Source organism: Pituophis catenifer, unplaced genomic scaffold (genome assembly GCF_029215685.1).
Source record: "Pituophis catenifer annectens isolate HBS135680 unplaced genomic scaffold, rPitCat1.0.hap2 SCAF_2, whole genome shotgun sequence".
Lineage (NCBI taxonomy): Eukaryota > Metazoa > Chordata > Lepidosauria > Squamata > Colubridae > Pituophis > Pituophis catenifer.
This window is the reverse complement of record NW_027256882.1, coordinates 77,015,885-77,038,319: the sequence shown is the minus strand read 5'-3', so window position 1 is coordinate 77,038,319 and position 22,435 is coordinate 77,015,885. Positions and strand designations below refer to the sequence as shown.

Here is a 22,435-nt window from a genome sequence, read left to right as displayed (position 1 = left end):
GAGACTTTCAAAGCATTTTTTTCTGCAACCGTTTCCGGGGAAGAGGTGGTTTTAAAAAATGCTTTGAAAAGGCTCTGACGATCCCAGCTGTGTTGCCTGATCAGCAGAGCCTTTTCAAAGCATTTTTTTTAACCTCCTCTTCCCCGGAAGAGGTTGCAGAAAAAAATGCTTTGAAAGTCTCTCTGACGATCCCAGCTGAGCCGCGTGATCATCAGAGACTTTTTTTTTTTTACTTTTAAAAGCATTTTTTCCATGGAAGAAGTTGTAGATAAAATGCTTTTAAAAGTTAAAAAAAAAAAAGCCTCTGATGATCGTGCGGCTCAGCTGGGCATGTTGGGGGCGGGGCACAGGGATTTTTGCTACTGGTTCTCCGAACCACCCTCGCCATCACTACCGGATCGGGCGATCCGGTCCAAACCGGGAGCATTTCACCCCTAGCTGGAAGCTAAAAAGTATGAAGAATAGTTGCAGGAACTGGATATGTCTAGTCTAACTAAGAAAAGGTCTAGGGGTAACATGATAGTACTCTTCCAATATTGAGGCACTATTACAGAGAAGAGGGAATCAACCTATTCTCCAAAGCACCTGAGGGCAAGACAAGAAATAACAGATGGAAACTTATAGAGGAGAGATATAGCCTAGAACTAAGAAAAAGTTTCCTGACAGTGAGAACAATTAACCAGTGGAATGGCTTACTTTCAGATGTTGAGAGTGTTCCATCACTGGAGCTTTAAAAAGAGACTGGACAGTCATTTGTCTGGAATGGGTGTAGGATCTCCTGCATGGGCAGAGGGTGGGAGTAGAAAACCTCCAAGGTTCCTTACAACTCTGTTTTTTGTTTTTTTTAATTTGATTTATATGCCGCCCTTCTCCTGAGACTCAGGGCGGCTTACAATGCGTTAAGCAATAGCCTTCATACTTTTGTATATTTTTACAAAGTCAGCTTATTTCCCCCACAAACTGGGTCCTCAATTTACCTACCTTAGGAAGGATGGAAGGCTGAGTCAACCTTGAGCCTGGCAAGATTCGAACTTACTAATTGCAGACAGCTGGAGTTAAATAACAATGCATTAGTCTGCTGAGCTATCCAGGCTATTCTGTATTTGCACATGCACAAGTTTTTTATAATTATGTGTTGTTATCAGACCAGTATGATTCAGAGTCCCTGAAAGGTAGTCAAATGTTGTTAGAAAGACATTGAATGAGGATTAAAAGGGAAATATAAATTATGAATTTTTGCTGATGGTTTGCTGATAATTATGGAAAAAAATTTAAAGAAAGAGAACGATTAATGGAAAGATTAAAGAATTGTGGTGCATTAGCTGGATTTAAAATTAATAATGAGAAAACGAAGATGTTAACAAAAAACATGAAGACGAAAAAGCAAAAAAGTTAATGGTTTTAGGATTGAGGAAAAAATGAAATACTTGGGTATTGCTGACAAATATAAATTATGTGTTGTTTCAGAACAATTATGTTAAGTTGTGGAATGAAATTAGGAAGGATATTAAGAAGGATGAGAGAAATTACAAGCGTCATTGGTGTGGAGAATATCTGTGATAAAAATGAGTGTATTATGGAGAATCATAGTTTTGCTTTGAACAATATAGCTATTTTGGCACTGAGACATCACTGAATGGCAAAAAGATTTATTTAAGTTTTGTATGGCAAGGGAAGATACAAAAGGGCAAATATAAAATCCTCCAAGATGCAAAGGAATGAGGAGGATTGGAACTGCCTGACTTAAAATTGTATTTTGCAGCTTGCTATTTGATTTGGATGTAGGTGTGGGTGCTGCTGACAAATAAAAGAATTGAAGAACTAGATGAGCACAGCCTGAGGTTTGGATGGCATGATTTTCTATGGTATAATAAAGTTAAGTTTAAATAGTTTTTAAAAATTGCTATACTAGAAATACCATATTGAGAATATGAAATAGATACAAACCCAGATTGTATTTGAAAAAGCCTGCGTGGGTCTCAGCACAAGAAGCATTTTATAGAAAAGAAACAGCAAGCAAAGAGAGGTAGTTAATCTATTGAGAATTGTTAAACAAGAGCATGGAGAATATGAGATGCAATTAGGAGATCAAATGACTTTCGTTTTCGTGGCTTTTGTAGGCACAGTTAAGAGAAAGATTTAAGGTAGATAACAGCACAAGACAGAATTTGAAATTGAATTACGTACAAAGAACATATAATTGCTAAAATGTATACATTTTTGTTGAAATTTCATACAGATGAAGTAAAAGAATATGATAAAATGGGAAAATGTCTGACTGAACGGACTGAATTTTACATTATAATATAAAAGAGAATATTTGTAAAATGATGGACCTTTATTATACAACTCCAGAAAAATTATCTAGAATGGATAAAGGTACTTCAAATTTATATTGAAAATGTAAAAAACATAGAAGATCATTTTATTTTGCCTAGTGAACTTGCAAAAATGTCAGAAAATTTTGGGTTCATATAGAGATACAAAGAATTTTTAAAATATTTTGAATATTCAATTGAAACCAGAACTCTTCTTGTTGGGACTACAGTAATGGATAGATAACTAGAAGAGTTATGGAATATGGTTTTTTTACATATAATGACTGCTGCAAGATTATTATATGCATAAAAATGGAAAGACTGTGAAATATCTATAATGGAGGAATGGATGGTAAAGCTGACAAAATTAACAGAACTGACAAAATTGACTTGCTGGATTAGAAAAAGGCCAATAACTACATTTATTACTGGCTGGACACTCATTTTTGCTGAAAAAGCTGCATTAATTGGGTATTTAAAAGATTGGACTGGAAGAACTAGAGAAGACTGGAAGAAAATCTTGTACTAATTGATTGAACTAAATATCAGAAAAATACTTTATTTCAGATCAACATGTTTTTAGGGTGTTGATCAAATACAAAACATCTGGGAAATGACCTCATTCAGAAAATGACTGGAGTGAAGTTTAAATTCTCCTTATAAACAGCATCACCACCAGATGGATTTGTAATTGGCTAACAAACCATGTGCAATGTTCTTAATGGTACTACATCTACCTGGAAGGAAGGAAGCAGTTGAGTATGACAAGGTTCCATCTAGGATGATTAAAAGCCTGGAAATTAAAACATATGAACAGGAACTGAGTATGGCTAGTCTAGAGAAAAGAAGGACTAGGAATGACATGATAGCAGTACTCCCATATTTGAGGGACTGCCACAAAGAGGTCAACTTATTTTCCAAAGCACCAGAAAGCAAAAGACAAGAAACAAAGATGCCACTTGTAAGAAAGCTGCAGAATTACAGAAGAATATGTGTATGGCTTTTTACACTAAGCATCACCAAACTGATCTGTTGCAGAGTGGGAGAAAGCAATAATGAATCTTTTTGCTCACCCCCACACTATAGTGGTGTGGGAGGTACCAAGTCCTGCAGAAATTAATGTATGATGTTAGCTTATTTGGGGATATGAGTTCCATAAGATGCCAATGTGCAAATATTCAACCAGAATGAACATCTGGATGTCAAATACCAAATTCTTATCCATTTAATTTCTGATTTGTGTTAATATCTTGTAGTCCAATATTTGCCCAGCTTCATGTCTTCTCTTCGAGAAGAAGAGAGGAAAAGAACCTGAGAAGGAGATCAATACACTGTCTACCCTGCTATTTCACTCTGTTTTAATCCTAGTCGCTTGACATTTGCATCTTTAAAGTAGGCTGTTGTGGTTTACTCAGGTGAAGAAGCAGGTATTGGTGAACAGTATTCTAACTTTTTTCTCCTGCTTAGATTTTTTTGTAGTATAGGCAAAGAAATCCCTGGGATATGTTACCACTTCAAAATAGTCCCATCACAAGTTCTATCTTTTCTATGCTGATCCAGAAGTCCTGCCTTAAATTCTAGGAATTCACCATCCCTACTGAAAGGAAGAGAGCATTAAATGAGGCATCTGGACCATTAGTGGGTTTGCCTATTTGTCTTCTCCAGCACTAACAAGTCAATTTAGTGTAGATTTGGAGGCAAAACTGTATTAAAGAATATAACAATTGAGAAAGTGGAGTTCTTAATACACTCTGGGCTTAGTTGCTTGCTTGCAGATGTTTTTTTATCTGACTAGGTAACATAAACAGTACTAGTGAGTGTGAAGTTCACTCCGTTTAAGTGTTTATATACTTTATATTTACTAGTTTATCCTTGCCAGTGTTGGTGAAGGGATGTTTTTCTCCTTGGTAGTTCCTTGATTAGGGAATTGTTTTCTGCTAAATTGTTCGTCTAGTGTTATTGCTTTACACACAATTACACACCATTCAAAAGAAACAATAAAAAAGCTAAGAAGGAAACAATACAGAATACATCCTGTCCAGCAACATATACCCAGATAAATACCAGATAAATATCTAGATTAACCAGATAAACACTCAGATTAACATCTTTCTTTTTCCATTTTTTTTCTTTCTCTGTCATATCTTTCTTACATGCTCCAAGCTACTCTAAGAGGCTTTCTGGGTTACTGCTGCCCAGATTTCCAACAAGGTGCAAAGAAGAACAACAAAGATGGTAACAAATTTGGAATATAAATTGTATAATGAATGGCTAAGAGAACTAGGTATGTTTATCCTAACAAAAGGAAAGCTTAGGGGAGACAAGATAGGAATCTTAAAATAGTTAAAGGGCTGTCATAGGGAAGAAGGCATCAATTTATTTTCCATACCACCTGAGGGTAGGTCAAGATGCAATGAGCAAAAGCTCATCAGAGGGAGAGATCCAATCACAAAATAAGGAAGAATTTGCTGACAGTGAGAACAATTAATCAATGGAATAGCTTGCCTCCTAAAGTTCTGGTTACTCCATTGCAGTGATGAAATCCAAATTTTTTTACTACTGGTTCTGTGGGCGTGGCATGGTGGGCGTGGTATGGCTTAGAGGGTGTGGCAGGGGAAGGATACTGCAAAATCACCATTCCCTCCCCACTCCTGGGGGAAGGATATTGCAAAATCCCCACTCTGGAGCCAGCCAGAGGTGGTATTTGCCGGTTCTCCGAACTACTCAAAATTTCCGCTACTGATTCTCCAGAACCTGCTGGATTTCACCCCTGCTCTACTGTAGGACGCTTTCAAGAAAAGACTGGACAACCATTTGTTCTGGATGATATAAGGACTCCTGCCTTGAGCAAGGGGTTGGACTAGAAGACTTCCAAGATCCCTGCTAACGCTATGATTCTATGATTCAAGGACCCACAATAGTCCAATCAAGGAATTACCTACTCAGACAAACAAACAGTAAATAGCTGAATTGAGAGAATAAAAAAAAAAACACTGACACCAACAGTGACAGGGCAAGCCACTTGTCTATAAACAGAGAGAAAACCAAACTTCCATCTAGAATTGATGATGTCATGTAGTTGGGCAATGAAATGTCCTGCAAGAAAGGAACCAACCTCAGAGAGCAACAAGGATCCCAAAAACTAGACTCTGCTCCATCTACAGTCTCTTTTCCAAAGAGATGATGAAGACAAATGTCACTGGGAATAAATTGACAATTTATTGTGAGAATGTTCGCTATTCCTCTAAGTTGTTTATCAGTATCAATTTGACAAACCAAATCAAATAGAACAAATAAAATTATATTTTATTTTTTTAACTATAAAGTAGAAACTGGAAGTTAAATATTTTAAGTAGGAATTTGGTCTCATATCATTCCAAAATAAATATTCAGGTTCTAAGTATGTATGTTTGTATCTATGAATATATAGAACTCTATACAATTCTTATATAGCAACTTTTCTAGGAAGCTTTCAAATGTAGCACTTTTATTAACTAATCTTCAAACTTCAAACTAGCCTTTAACTTGTTTTCTACAATTAAAACTATGTTTTCCCAACCTTATCTTTGAACACCACCAATGCTAATCTGTCTTGCTGCCTTTGAATCCTCATTGCTAATCCTTTTGACGACTAAAAAAGAATAAAACTTGACATGAAGAATTGTTGTCTGTCATTTCACCATTATTATCAAAAGGAAAAAAAGAGTCAAGAAGAGTCAAATGTTTCAAATTCATTTTTTTGATCAAAATAGACAAGCTAGTGAAATAAAATTCTAATGGAAGTTAATTAGAGAATAGGATGTAGTAAAAGTCGGTGAATGGTGGCACAGTGGTTAGCATGCAGTATTGCAGGCTAATTCTGCCAACTGCCAGGAAGTTCAATCCTGACCAGTTTAAGCTTGACTCAGGCTTCCATCCTTCCAAGGTCGGTAAAATGTCGGCCAAACAATGTCGACTGGCAGCCCCCAGGGGGAGATCCTTCTCTGTGGGGGCACCTGCCATCTGGAACGAGCTCCCCCCGGAGATACGGAGGATCCCGGATTTGCACACTTTCCGCTGTGCCCTCAAAACATTCTTATTCCAGCAGGCTGGTCTGGCCTAACCTCCCTTTTAAATTGTTTTAAATTTGTTTTATAAATTGGGGTGTTTTAAATTTGTTTGTGGGCCAAAGTATTTAATGTATTTTTAAATGGTTTTTTAACGTTTGTATTATATGTATTTTATCTCTTGGCTGTTCACCGCCCTGAGTCCTTCGGGAGTAGGGCGGTATATAAATTTAATAATAAATTAAAAAAAATAAAAATAAATGAGGACCCAGGTTTTGGGGGCAATACGCTGACTCTGTAAACCACTTAGAGGGGACTGTAAAAGCACTATGAAGCACTATATAAGTCTAAGTGCTATTGCTATTGCTAAAAGTCAGAAAAAACAAATGGCAAACTTTTCTGCCCTTTGTAATATGTACAAGTATTATAATTCATACTCTTTCCAGCTGCAGGACACAATAATGGGAGAGGTTGTGATATAAGAAAATGAAAAAAAAATTAAAAGATTATATAACTCTTTATCCTCAAATTTCTCAAAATGAATTTAAAACAACCAAGAAAAACTGTTCCAGCTCTTGATATATATACCCTGGTTCCAATTCTGGCAGCAAACAAGTCCATCAAGCGTCATTAGCACGATGATAGGAGCTGAAGATACGTTATAAGAGCATCATAGATCCACAGTTATCTTATGGACCCTGGATTGCCATCTCTGCATCATAAAGATCCCTTCTCAATACACACTTAGAAACAAATTCTACTGTAATCAATGGGATTAGCTTTTAAATAAAACTGATTGGAAGCAAGGATACATGTAAGTTTTAGATTGTTTAATAAAAACATAGCATTAGGAAGAATTGGATAGAACTGAATAAATGTTAAATTTGGAGAAGGCTGCTTTGAAATGTTAAATTAATATATATAAAAGTAAAGGTTATGTTGTTGTAATAATAATAATATTTTATAAGTTTGGGGGAGGAGAAAAAGGGTAGATTGTGAAAAGCGGAGAAAAGCGGAGTTATAAGAATACTATGCTAAGGGTCAGTATTTTGAGGAGTGAGTAAGGTCATGGTAAAATATTATGTAATTAATTATGAATTAGTTTATTGTTGTGAAGAAGAAGTCACAGGGGGGGATGGGTGGTGAGGGGGGGTTAGGGAAGAAGGGAGGAAAAGGGGGAAAAACTTGTATTTGAAAAACTTTTTCAATAAAAAAAAAAAAACATAGCATTAGAATTCCTTCTTTGTGTAGCATCTTTTAAGATCCCAAAGGTCCGAAAGGTATATGCATAGTAGAGTAATAGCTACACTACACCCAAGAGCATCTTCAACCTTAGGCTTGTGTCTTCAGTAATACAAAAGGCGGCATGGAAGATTTCAAATCAACATCTAGCTGCACAAGCAGTTCTCCCACACACAAACACCTCGCTCTGTTGGATAATGGCCAAACACTTGAAGGCTTTAAAGCAAAGATCAGCAATGTTAAACAACAGCAAAGTCAGAAAATGGCTTTTAAATGGCATGATTAACACCTGAGCTTCAAGGCCTAGATGGCTTTGTGGCTGATACCATAATATCACTTGATTCCAGAGGTATCTGAGCAACCTCCATCATTTTTTTAATTATTCAATAGGAGGATGTTCTTCTAGACTTCCTGGAGTCTATGGCAATTTTCAAACGTTCCAAACATATGAGGGCATTTAAAGCTTTTTCTGCTGGCATGACTTGAGATAGCTGACTGCTACAGCACATATTTTTGGTTTCCATACTAGTACAGCAGATTTTCTCTCTTCAAAGATACCTGACTTAAAGGCCAGACTAAGACTGGCACATCACGAGTGGGGGAGGGAAGTTTCCTTTTGTGATACTATCTCCATGAACCTATGCTAGCATGGAGACCATGCTTTGTTAGCATATGTCTTTTGTTCAACCACTCCTTGTTTACAATTACTTTTTTCCATGGTTAAAATGGCAGCTTATAGCCCTCTCAAGCAATTTGTGTTAGAAATCAGAAGCAAGACTCTAAAGAGAAGGGTAAGAAGACAATTAAAAACTCACATCACCAATACTATTCAGGGTGTCCATGGAGGAGGACAATTATATTAAAATGCAGTTTAACACGCATGATACATCCATTAAAAGATCAGAGCATTCCATTGTCCAGTTGCATCTGCCATTTTGATGTTGTTCACACACAGAGAACCCTGGTTGTATTGCAATATTGCAATGACAGGAAAGAAAAAGCTTATTGGTATTTTTTAAAAAGCTAGGCTAGGTATTTGTGAAACCAATAACATTATTCAGATTTAGGAGTGCAACATGTAAATGCATAAGTCATTGATCATTTGAACAGCCTGTGAGGAGATTCCTTGAAAGTTTGATCATGTATTGAACTTTTAAATTTATTTTCTGGTTTCTTTTTCTTTCCTCATTAATTCATTCTTCTGCTACTAAAGTTTATGTGGTCAAAGATGATAAAAGCCTGGGTCCATTTCTTTAGAGTCTAGATTCACATAACCTATTTTACAAAACACCCTCAGATTGTATGTATATACATACAAGGGGAAGAACTGTGGCTTTGGGGCAGAACATGTGCACAGAAGGAGTATCTGGTTCAATCCCTCAGGCCTTTAGGCATGGCTGTAAAGAATTCAAATTCAGTCCTAGAAAGCCACTAATAGTAAGAATGCTCCTGAGCTACATGGAGAAACCACCTCATTATAATTCAGTTACCAGTATCCAGAATTGTTCATTGCCACATTACACTTTTAAAAATGTGGGTAGTTCAATTGCTCTTAACTTTTTTATCTCCTTTAGAATAAATTGGTACTTCTGCGTGTAGTACCATTGTAAGTTATGACCTCATCTTTGATAACTGCACATTGCATTGTTCTTTGTTGTATTCGCTTTCAACTGTTTGATGCCTCAGATTTCAATTCAAGTGCTGAAGGAAATATAAAGTGCTCCCAGCACACGACATGATAGGATTACTAAATCAGCTCACCTAAGTCCTGCAATGAAGAGGCACATCAAATAAAAAGCCACCTTGATAAGCCCTTGGTTACAGGAGTCTTCTAATGCAGCCTGGGTCGTAATTTATCACAATGACTCATAATGTGGCGTTATGTGTAATATGATGTAATGCTGATGCAAAATTCCATTCATTGAATTTCAAGGTCACAAGAGAGAAAACAAGCGAGAGAAAGAGTATACTTTCTTTAGAGTTGTAATCAAATGTTTTTCCTTGAAAAAGCGTTGTTCTTTCTTACATGCGCTCTTATTCTGTAAAATTCCTGCTTGAAAATACTCTTCTGTTTTGTCTAGTGCATCCATTAAATAATACACTTCTTCTGCTATATTCTCACAAGACCTTGATTAAAAAGGAAGTTGACTTTGATAAAAGCCAAGGCTTTTCTTAACCACAAAGTGATTTTCAGGCAGCCACCTTGTGGCAGAGATCTGCACTGGAACTGATTTAGCTCACAACTTGCTGCTTTATTGCCACAGTAACTAAGGTGCCAGGGGCCAAAATGAGGCAACATGCAGAACTATTCAAAAATCTCCTTCTGAGACCTAGAAAAATATTCAAAATGATAACTGTTATGTTGGTGAATACTTCAGTTTTAACAATTTAAGCATATTATATAGTAAATGTACAAGACAGCAAGGACATGGGAAATATTTACTGAATTGCACAAAACTATACTTGATGAAAAGTTATGGGTGTGTCCTATGGCTCAAATTTAAGATTCACAGTTTAACCCATATTGGCAACCAAGAGAATACAGAGGATGGGAACATCAATAAAACCCAAACCTGATGACCGTATCAAAGCTACCATGGCCAAGCTAATCAATAGCAGCTCATGTTACTTTAGCCGGGAATATGTCTACAGATGGTTTAATTTTTTTAATATTTAAAAAAATATTATTCTTTTCTACAAAAAGATAGGACTTATTGCAAGGTAGGTGTGTTTAACAAATTACATTGTATTTTTAAAATTCCAGTATCACCTGCTCAGATTCTCTGTTTATCAATACTGACAATGAGTTGTGTTTAGATTACACACCACATTATATACCAGATGCAGGATCGTTATACAGGAAAGAAAGTTAATTGTGATAATGATCATAGATCTTTAAAAGGGCCCTATCCATAATACTTTTTTTGTACAGGATCAACATTACCTGGCTGGATTCATGTTTAATTTAATTGATTTCTGGCTTTTAGGTGAGTAGTTAATTCTGTTGAGGTTCAGATTGTTGAAGCCAAGAGGCTAATGTATAACATCCTTCAATGAAGCTGAATATTGATAGATCATGATCAACCATAGTTCTTCATTATACTACAAAAATCAGTGAATAGCTCTGAATAATTGGCAAAGAACAAGATACTGTATGCCTTCGTATCCCTCTTGAAGTTTTATAATGACAACTAGTGGGCACTAAACTAGGATTAAACACAACAACTTTTTTGAACTGATCTGATAAAGTTCTTCTTAGATTATTTTACTATACACAATAAAGGAATAGATGGCATAATTGACATTGATTAAATGTTGTAGTTATTAATATTGCTCTTACTGGAATGTAACAAGAAAAGAACTCTGAAAGGATATTTCCTGAGAAACCATTGACCATGAAATACAGAGTATTCCTCACATATTCCCTTCCACTATTATGCTTGTAATCAAATAATCAGATGAACCTAACATCAACTGATGATATTTCATCAAATATTCAAACTAGATTATCTATCCAATTGAAATAAGGTGGCGGGGGGGAGAGAGAGAGAGAGAGAGAGAGAGAGAGAATTTTCCAAACAGCACTAATTAAAACACAACATGAAAAAGAAGACAGTCTAATGAATTGTATCATATGATGACCTTCATATAAAATTGCTTGGGCTTTCTCTGCTCATCAAATACTTTCTTCTCCTTACTATCTTAACCAGCTCTTTCCTAATGGATTAGGAAAGAGCTGGTTAAGATATCATTATCCTCAAATGAGTTAAGATATCCTAGCATCCTCAAATGAGTAAACTATGCATTGTACTGAACCAGAAATCACTAATTAACAATCACCACCAAATAATGATTAATGTAATTATATTAAAACTGCACTAATGGAATTTGATTGTAGAGCATTCTAATAATTCTCCAAATCTCAGTGATAACTATGGTATGCCTTAACAACAACAAAAGTGTTAGGAAATGGTCGTTGCCTAACTAGTTGGCCAGGCAATATATAATCCAACATTGTATGTTTGTATTGTGTAAATGTATTATGTTGTTTTAAGAATATTGCTGAGTCATTCTGCATCCTGATTGGATAAGCTCTGTAGCCAATCTATTTAAGGAGAGCTTTATTGTGATTAGTTGTGTTCACTACACCATATTTTTACCTGCTACTATGCTGTAACTATTTTTGATCTCTCTAAATGGTCATTTGGCATGAAATCATATTCCAAATCAAATACTCTGAAAAGACTCAAATGGTATAGCAATTTGATCTGATTTTTATACTAAATATTTTATTATCCATGAAGTAAATTCTACATTTAAAAATGCCATTTCAGCAATGTTTATATTATGTGAACCTTCGTTTAAATTGCAGAAATAAGCATCAAAGTTATTAGTATCTTCATAAATGAGCTTGTCTGGATTTCCTTAATAATGTTAACCAGTCTTGTGCTGGATTATAGAAACAAGAAATTGCTAACAACGCCAAAATCAATTCAATCGCTCCACATTGGGCAAATATATAAGTATCTGCCCACTAAACAGCCTTTAAATTTGTGGAGGAAATATTATAGGGCCAAAGACAGTACACATGCAATTTTCCCTAATAATGCCTTCTACAAAGTGAAAGTTGTCATGCTCACATTATTAGTATTAAATGCAAAGTATCTACCAGCCACTTTCGCTTTACACTCTACATATTTGAATGTCATCACTCTGCTAAACAAATAATTCCCTCAACACTGTCAAACTATTTACTAAGTCTGCACTACTATTAATCTTCTCATCGTTCCCACCACCTATCTCCTTCCACTTATGACTGTATGACTGTAATTTTGTTGCTTGTATCCTTACAATTTATATTCATATTGTTTCCTGATTGCTTATTTGTACCCTATGATTACCATTAAGTGTTGTACCTTATGATTCTTTATGAACATATCTTTTCTTTTATGTACACTGAGAGCATATGCACCAAGACAAATTCCTTGTGTGTCCAATCACACTTGGCCAATAAAAAAATCTATTCTATAAAAATGGATTGGCCATGCAATACTGTGAATAGAACTTTGAGTATTCTCTATCAATGATCTGATCCCATTATTAGAAGGCGTTGGAATTTTTCTACCAACAATCTGGGACTCCAATGCTCTACTCAAATTTGCATTAATACAGCAAAGGCTACATCTGTTCACATGATATTCAACAAATGTTTAACATGTGAAGATTCACTATACACATTAGGATTACGCAATGCTTTGAATTCAGTTTCAAACACATATGCTCCCCAGCATGAACAGTTCTCACATACACAATTGTGCCACTCTAAAAGATGTCTGTAAGGGAAGTAAGGTGGCAAAATGTGCAGTGTGACATTGTGACACAAATTCCTTACATATTTGCTGACTATGTTATAACAAAAGCATAGAAAGACAGAGCTTGTACTGAGGTGTCAAAATGCACATTTTGTCATTTCAGTCACATTGTGGTTAGGCTGCTGTTACATAGACATAACTGTATAGGAGCATTGTCCCATTAACATTTAAGTACAGTATTAGTTCTGTTCTATTGTGAGGAACCTTTGTATTGTTTTTGAAGGGAAAATATTGTTATGCCTGTTGCAGTAAAAATAACAAGAAAAAGTCCTATGGAATTTTAAGGCCAAGCATTTTATAACATTAGATTTTATGGGTTACATTCTATTTGATCAAAAGTAGATTGCAACTCATATGTTACATGGTATGCAATATACATGCATTTAGAATAAATGTACATGGGAAGGTCAGTTGGAAATAGCATTCAAAAAATTATAAATTTTGCTAATTGCATTTCATTTAAATTGCAGGTAGATAAAAAAAAAAGCCTTGTCTACATGTCCAGTTTCCTACTGGGGTGCCAGTGGGAAGTAGATACTGAGAGCATATGCACCAAGACAAATTCCTTGTGTGTCCAATCACACTTGGCCAATAAAAAATTCTATTCTATTCTGTTCTGTTCTGTTCTGTTCTATTCTATTCTATTCTATTCTATTCTATTCTATTCTATTCTATTCTATTCTATTCTATTCTATTCTATTCTATTCTTCTATTCTATTCTATTCTATTCTATTCTGTACAGCACTACTGTATCTACAGTAATTCCTCACTTTCTCAGCAACTGACATTGAGAAGCATATTTCCTAAAAGTGATATATTGGTATCATGACTGATTGTCATTGATAGTCTTACTGCCCATGAAAATAACCATTATACCCACTCATAACAGTGGCTATTGATAGTATAAGAAATGCATTCATATTAGGTGAACAGTATTTTTCCTGGTTTATGTGCTTTGCTTTAATTTTTGAAGTTGTGTAAGAAGCTCCTAATTCCATGTTACACTTTAGAAGTACACAGGCCATTTTCATTCAGTTTGATATCTTTCCCAGATAAGGGAAGAAAAACATCACAGAAATAATATCAAATGGTAAAGATGATACAAAGACCTAAATAAAGGTCTTTCAGTTTCCTAGGATGTCCCCAAAGTGCTATGTTCAAAATCTGTTAAGCAGAAATAGTTATCATCAAAATCACTGTTTAACAAAACCTAAGCCTTGTGTGTGGTAACAGAGACCAGGTGGATGTTCCCATAGCTATATCTTGGGGGGAGGGGGAGACATTGCTGCCATGCTTCCAAAAAATAGGAGCTATGATGTCGCAGTGGTTAGAATGCAGAATTGCAGGCTAACTCAGCCCGCTGCCAGGAGTTCAGTCCTCACTGGCTCAAAGTTGACTCAGCCTTCCATCCTTCCAAGGTCAGTAAAATGAAGACAATATGATGACTCTGTTAAAGAGGGCTGTAAAGCACTGTGAAGGGGAATATAAGTCTAAATGCTATTGCTATTGCTAACAGGTCATGTGACAGAAATGAAAGATTTCTGAAGAACCATTCTGATCAAACATCAAATTATGAAATTATTCTGGGGATTCTTAATTTGTAAACAGAAACTATTTTTGATATACAATAATCATTTTTTCAGTCCCATCTTGCCAGTTTTACAGTTATTTATACAGAATGAGAAAAGTATATTCTAACCATGAGATTTATTCCCTGCATTGAGTTGTCCCAAACAGAATTATTATTTAAAAGCAATAGGTTGGTACTAACTTTTTATCTTACCGTCTTACACATATGACCCACTCATTACTTCATGAGTAATAAGTAAACCATGAGTAAAGAAAAAGATCTGATCACTGAGCTACATACATGATTAATGCCAAAATATTATTTCATTATGAATACGTTTTTCTTCTTGTTGCTTTCTGCTTTATTATTGTGATACATCAACCCTGGTGCAAATAATTTCCTGAAAGTCAGTTCCATTGATATGCAAATTCACGTCCTTGTTAAATGGGAAGCGACATTACCTTCATAGCACATGCACATACATAATACAAAATAATTTGCTCGGCCACATTAGGAGTTTAGCAAAGGTTCCTACCTTCCGCCCAGCCTCATTGTTGTGCAAATTCATGAGAGTCCTTGCATTTTGCTTAATCTCCCTTGCATCCACAAACACTTTGGAGAATCCTATTCCATATCGGATGTCTGCAGAGCAGCCTCCCCATTTCCATCCTTCGTCTTTGTGGTACTGTCCTTGCTTTTCCTTATCACAACCACAATTGCTCAGATTCCCCTGAGTGCAGGCAGCAGTGATGGCATGGGCTACTCCAGCAGCAATGATGGCATAGGTGAACGCTGCTTCTCTACTACCTGAAATAAGGATTACATGTCTCAGAAAAAAGATAGGCTGTATTTGGAAGAAGAAGAGCAAAACAGCGATAACAATAAAAACACAGTGTGCAAGTCTATGCAACAAAAAGGCTGCAAGGGTATTATTAGACATGCTTTAAATTTGCAGCCATAAGCATTTCTTGTCATATCCGAGCACTCTTCTTTTGTTGATGCTCAGACACACCCCAAAGAATCATGCTTTAGTAGAGACAGCATATTTTTAGCATTTCCCAAAAATGTCAAGTTGGTAAATACTTCATAATACAAAACAAGGTTGCTTTTTTTTCAGATTGCAACCCGTAGTTCAATGAGGTTTTTAAATACTCAGCTGGAACACTTTAGATCAGAGAAATGTTGCACCATGTGACTTAATAATGTACAGGGAGGTTTAGACTCAGCATAATAATAGGAATAGAAATGCAGGAGCACAAACTTTATTACACTTACCAGTTACTTGCAGTAACTGATACAAACACAGCGATTGGAAAATGACATCTTCAAAGTACATGGCATACATATTGTACAGATACTCCCTCAATTTATGACCACAATTGAGACCAAAATGTATGTTATTAAGTGAGAATTTATTGAGTGAGTTTTGCCCCATTTTATGATATTTCTTGCCACGGTTGTTAAGTGAATCACTGCAGCTGATAAGTTAGTAACCTGGTTGTTAAGTGAATCTGGCTTCCCCATTGATTTTGCTTGTCAATTACTTTGCAAAAAGTAATCACATGACCCTGAGAAGCTACAACTGTCGTATGTATGAGCCGGTTGCCTAGCATCTGAATTTTGATCACATGATCATGGGAATGCTACAAAAGTGGTAACTTTGAAAAACGGTCATAAGTCACTTTTTTCAGTGCTGTTGTAACTTTGAACGGTCACTAAAGGAACTGCTGTAAGTCAAGGACTACCTGTACTTATAGTCAAAGGACTTTTTCTGAATAGTTGTTGAACTACACAAGCTCTAGTATCTATCATATGTCATAAAATAATTTACAGCATTGCTAACTATAATTACCATATTTTTCAGACTATAAGACGCACCAGAATATAAGACGCACCTGTCAGTGCTGGGACGCACTGGGACCTTAGTTTTGGGAGAGGAAAATAAGAAAAAAGCTGATTGGTGGGTGGATCGGCCTGCCAGAATACCCCCAATCAGCTGTTCCCAGAAGTGAACTTTAGCAACAGGTTCATTGATTGTAAGCTCTGCACCTTGCTTTTTTTTCAGCCTTTCAGCCTCTCAAATGGAAGTTTCAGAGGCTTTTTTTTTCATCCTTTCAAATGGAGATTTCAGAGGGTTTTTTTTTTCCAGCCTCTCAAATGGAAGTTTCAGAGGGTTTTTTCAGGCTGGGCAGGGCTACATTCGGTGTATAGGATGCACCCAAATTTTCACCCTATTTTTTTGGGGGGAAAGGTGCGTCTTATACTCCAAAAAATAAGGTAGCTGGTGCCCTTCATTGATGAAACACATGGCATGTAGTTGCTTTTTAGACTGCATTAAATTCCACATGAGTTTTAGAATCTGAGGAGTCTTCTGCAAATTCTATGAATGGGTGACTTATTCCTCTGTGTTTTTAGACAACAGGCTGCAAAAAGGCCAGTTATCAGAGGCGATTGCCTGTCCTTGCCCAATTAAGGAGAGAGAGAGAAACTAAATCCCATGGAGTTAATTTGGTCTTCCATAGGGGCTGGGAATTTATTTTATTTTATTTAGTTAGTTACAGTGGTGGGATTCAAATAATTTAACAACCGGTTCTCTGCCCTAATGATTTCTTCCAACAACCAGTTCAACAAACTGTTCAGAAAGTTAACAACTGGTTCTCCCGAAGTGGTGCGAACTGGCTGAATCCCACCACTGGTTAGTTAGTTAGTTTGTCAAACATGTATGAGATAACAGGTATAAGTATAAACATGGACATGAGCACATGAAATGAGTACAAATAAATGGGGACAGTAGGACAGGGATGGTAGGCACACTGGTGCGCTTATGCATGTCCCCTTTACAGACTTCTTAGGAATGATGTGAAGTCCACAGTAGTCACTTTAAGGTTGAAGCTCCATAACAACGGAGTCAGGTAGAGCATTCCAGGCATTGACCACTCTATTGCTGAAATCGTCTGGGTCTTTCAATCCCTATACCTCTGGAAGGGATCATATTGGAAAAGGCAATCTCATGTTCTTTATTCTCAGCAGAATTGTTCTCCATGGGTGATCTATGTATTAATTCTGGCCTCTAAAAGGTTTGGTTGCTGAGAATATTTGTTTCCTTATTATTTGCCACAGATAAACTGTAATAGATTCAAGCTTGACATCAATAAAATCTGTTAAGAGAAACCTTTGTGGGTTTATCATATTCCTTTTTATTTTTATTGCATGTGTAGATAGAAGAATGTTGTGCTTTTAGACTTCTTAAATTCCTAAGAAACATAAAACTATCCAAGGAGTATCTCTGACATAAGCATAATTTAAGTATGATTTAGATTAGACTAAGAGAACAAGCTGTATGTATGCTTTTTTTATTGGCATATTTCATCTCAGGAGGATGTTTCACAGACTTTGCACATGATTTAGGAGAAGGTGAACATCTTACCATTTACATGAGGTTTTATGTTAACTCATTCATAACAACAAAGATAAATATCAATATTGTGCTATTTGGGAAAACATAATGCTCAGAAGGAGATTGATCCTTTAAAAATAAAACTAGGAATCCTTAATTTTTCTTGCCTGTCTGTGTACAATTTGAAGAAGGTCTATCTTTATGGTTGTTATGGTCAACACAACTTGATGGCACTTAATAAAAATCAGGAATCTTCCCACCAATGTCCTGAACTTCATCTCTGAAAGGCCATATGTGCCAGTTTTCTTCCCTATGCGATATTTATACACTTTTTCATTTATTTTTTAACATTATTTCATGTGTGTGTGTGTGTGTGTGTGTGTGTGTGTGTGTGTGTGTGTGTGTAGAGAGATAGAGGGAGGAAGGGAGGGAGGGAGAGAATGCTTGGTGTAATGGTTAAGACATTAGGCTAGAAACCAGGAGGCTGTGACTTCTAATCTCAAAGTTGCCAGCTTGGTGACCTCAGGCCACCAAACTTTCTTTCGCCCCTAGGAAGGAGACAATGGCAAACCACTATTGAAAAACTTTGCCAAGAAAATGGCAGTCTTCAAGAATCAGACACAACTGTACTGAATATGTCTAAACTCTTGATGTAAGATATGTTCCTTTTCCAACCCTTCTTGTTTCATGTTCCCCATATCTGCCCAATTTCAGTGCCTCTTTCCTAGTCCCTAATTTGCATCTCCTTTCAAAAGAATTTCAGCCAGTGCTGAAATCTTATCCATCCCTCTTTAACAACCATTGTAATTCTGACTGGTTTTTCACATCACAACCAAATTCCCTGTATCATGACAATATAGATAGATTGCCAAGGATAGGGTAGGCAGAAGGAAAGTCTGTTACTAAATTCTTAAAGATTTGCAGTTGATCAGAAAATGGCTCCCCTCCTGTCTTAATTATAAAATTATTTGAAAAAAATACTTGAGTTACCAAGGTGTTTGTGTGGAAGAGCTGAGGGCATTGTGCAGTGCGGATGCTAAAAACAAATTCCTAAATTCAGAAAACAGTTTTCCCTTAGCATTGATGTCATAAAATGTGTCTATGCTATATGAATTAACCCAGATTTCTTTGGTTTTCCTTCCTTCCTTCCTTCCTTCCTTCCTTCCTTCCTTCCTTCCTTCCTTCCTTTCTTTCTTTTTCGTGGCTTGCATTTTGCTGTTCTATTGTATTGAAGAATTTATAGTTTGGCAACTTTCCCAGTACTTGTGCAAAATTGAGTATGTTGTTATCACTCACAATCTTTTTAAAGATATCATGTGATGCAAATATAACTATAGTTTTGGTTCAATCCTCAAATAAATATATAGGACAAATTGTAGCCAGCATAAATAGGCGGACAGATGGACAGACAGATCAGTAGACAAATTTCAAGGGAAAGAATAAGTTCAAATTTATTTCCCCCAAAATCTTTTTATATTTCTTGATGTCTGGCTGAGGTCCATTCCAACGGATAAGGGCTAATTTCAGATGGATTTTAATAATGTTTTCTGCTATTTTAAAAAGTACATTTGATTCCATGGTGCATTCAATTATCTTAGAAAGTACTTGACTGAACACAATAAAATTTACCTCTGAGCGTATAGGATGGGTTAAGAATTAATTCTTCTACCCAATTATCCACTGATGATATGACTACTCTATTAACCTCATCTGACCTTTCCAAATATTCTTTTTTGTTTGTTTGTTTTCCGTCTCAGGTCATGACTTCAGTTCTTCTGTTGCCTCATATAGTCCAATTTGGTTACCAAAATTTTTAATCCGAAAAGCCTTGTTTTATATCTGCAGTAAGAAAGAGAAAGCTGCTCACCATTGTGAGTAAGTATTTCTGGCTACCTCCTATCAAATATAGCAGGAAGTGAGACCTAAGGTTGAGAGGGCTGTGAGTTAATTAAAGAATAGTAATGAACTATTATGTGTGTCAGCACAGGAGTGGTGGTTTTGTTGCTATTTTCGCAAATCTCTGTAATACATGAATAGAGCTTTATTTGCGAGGGCTTTCCATTAACACGTGACCAATTTCAATGTTACCATTCAGTCCTTTGAAATTATGACCTATGATCTATGCCCCAGTTGCTCTAGAGTTGTTTCATCTAGTGTATCAATGAATGTATCTTGCTTTAAGATTCTTATCTCTCTAATTGCACAGTATGAGGGCTGAGGAAAAAAAACTCCTTTCAGAGATTCTCTTTGAAGACAAGTCAAGTCAAATCTTCTCGGATGAGGAACTCAGATCTAATCACAAAGTTCCCAATTGATCTGGATGATTCAGATACTTCTGTCCATGCGTAGGGACAGCTTTTAGTAAACTGACTGAGTGAATAGATTTGAGAATCCAGTTCAAGGCAGTTTTCAACACTAATCTGAATCAAGAAATCAAATCAATTTGCTAAATTGAAAAGGCTTGTTTTTTCCTTTTCTTGGGACATTTTTGTATTTAGACTTAGTTTGTCTTAGTACTGGTTACCTTATTTTAAATTACTTTCAAGGTTGGTCTCTAGTCATAACATTACAATATAAGACAGGGGTCCCCAACCCCCAGGCCGTGGCCTATTTGGAATTGAGCAGTGCGAGTAACTGGACGGAGTGCGCACATGCATGCACCACTTGACTTGCACAAGCAGCAGGCTGGCAAGCATTCATGCATGTGCGCATCAGCCCACCACTTGCACAAGTCGAGCTGTGCATGTGCGCCGGCCTACCACTCACACAGGGCTATGTGCACACACACAACGGCCCACCAACCCACCGCTCATGCAGCCCAATTCCCCTGTCCCCTCCCCAGCCAGGCCACCAAGCCTCAAAGATTGGGGACCGCTGGCATAAGATACCGAGGCCTGGCCAAAAAAGAAGAACAAAGTATTCTCTAACAGAATTAGTGTAAAATGATATGAGAAAAGAAAGCTGCATGCCCTTATTTGTTTGCATATCAATGACTATCACATACTGTATGAAATAGACATAATCTATGTCTATTTCAGATTCATGAATTCCACAGTGGAGTATAATAGGATGCTGGGGGGGGGTTGTTTTTTTTTAATTTGATTTATATGCCGCCCTTCTCCGGAGACTCAGGGCAGCTTACAGTGTGCTAAGCAATAGCCTTCATCCTTTTGTATATTTATACAAAGTCAGCTTATTGCCCCCACAACTGGGTCCTCAATTTACCTACCTTAGAAAGGATGGAAGGCTGAGTCAACCTTGAGCCTTGGCGAGATTCGAACCTGCAGTAATTGCAGGCAGCTGGTCTTAATAACCAGCTTAATAACAGGGTGCCTTAGACCACTGTACTACCAAGGCTCTTTTGTCCAACAGTTTTGTCCAACTGTTCATTTCAAATTCGTTCTTTGACATATGGTCTCTAATGGAGCCTATATGTTCTTTCAGATTCAGCTAGGAAAAAGGTACTTCAGAGCATATATAACATACTGTATGCCTGAAATTCTTTACTGCACTTTTTCCTGAGACCATGCAATTGCCCTTCATAGAAAGCTACTCTCGAGGCAGTTTTCTGAAGTTGCGTCTCAGCTCTAGGAGGGGATGTAGCAGCTTTAAAGAATTACTGACTGGGGCAATGTTTGCATTCTGGTATGCTCTAAAACAGCTTTTTGGAATTGACTCTCATGGGCTCAGTGCTCTACTATTTACAACATTCTAAAATTCATACAATACTTACGAATGTGTAATTAGATTGCCTTTAAACCAATGTTGTGGTGGCGCAGTAGTTAGAATGCAGTATTGCAAGCTAATTCTGCTGACTGCCAGGGGTTCGATCCTCACTGGCTGAAAGTTGACTCAGCCTTCCATCCTTCCGAGGTTGGTAAAATGAGGACCCAGATTGTTGGGGGCAAGAGGCTGACTCTGTAAACTGCTTAGAGAGGACTGTAAAGCACTGTAGAGCAGTGTTTAAGTCTAAGACAGCCTGGTCCTTTCTAAAAGCTTTCAATGTCAACACCTTTCAGCCATGGACAACATAGTCAATGACAAGGGCTTATTAAACTCTAGTCCAAACATTATCTGACTAGGTGGCTCAGTGGCTAAGACATTGAGCTTGTCAATCAGAAAGGTCGGCAGTTTGGCGGTTCAAATCCCTAGTACAGGTCTTCTGTGTGAGCAGGGGGTTGGACTACATGACCTCCAAGGTCCCTTCCAACTTTGTTACTGTTAAAACATATAGAAAGTGTAAGTTGCCTACCCCTTAGTAGGTTAAACAGTTCTCCTGCTCTTGAATCTTCTTTCTTATCCTCTGTTTAAATTTAGATTTGCTCATGAAAACTCTCCAGTTTTAAAGGACAGAAACAAGGACATATTGGGTAAGGATTCAAAGCAATTTGCTATCCCAGAGTTATAAAAAGCTTGGTAAGATATTGATTAGAAATCATACCCATGCTTCATTAAATTTGAAAACTCTTGTGGTTTTTACTGATGACACA

General features: G+C 36.7%; 1 protein-coding gene across 1 annotated transcript in view; it reads right to left on the bottom strand.

The window, feature by feature from the left end:
* WNT7A (Wnt family member 7A) overlaps positions 1 to 22,435 on the bottom strand; it is a 47,964-nt gene that overhangs the window by 6,354 nt on the left and 19,175 nt on the right. The window contains exon 3 of the mRNA XM_070933658.1: positions 15,084 to 15,355. Coding sequence (XP_070789759.1) covers positions 15,084 to 15,355 — 272 coding nt within the window. The remainder of the gene's footprint in view (positions 1 to 15,083; positions 15,356 to 22,435) is intronic.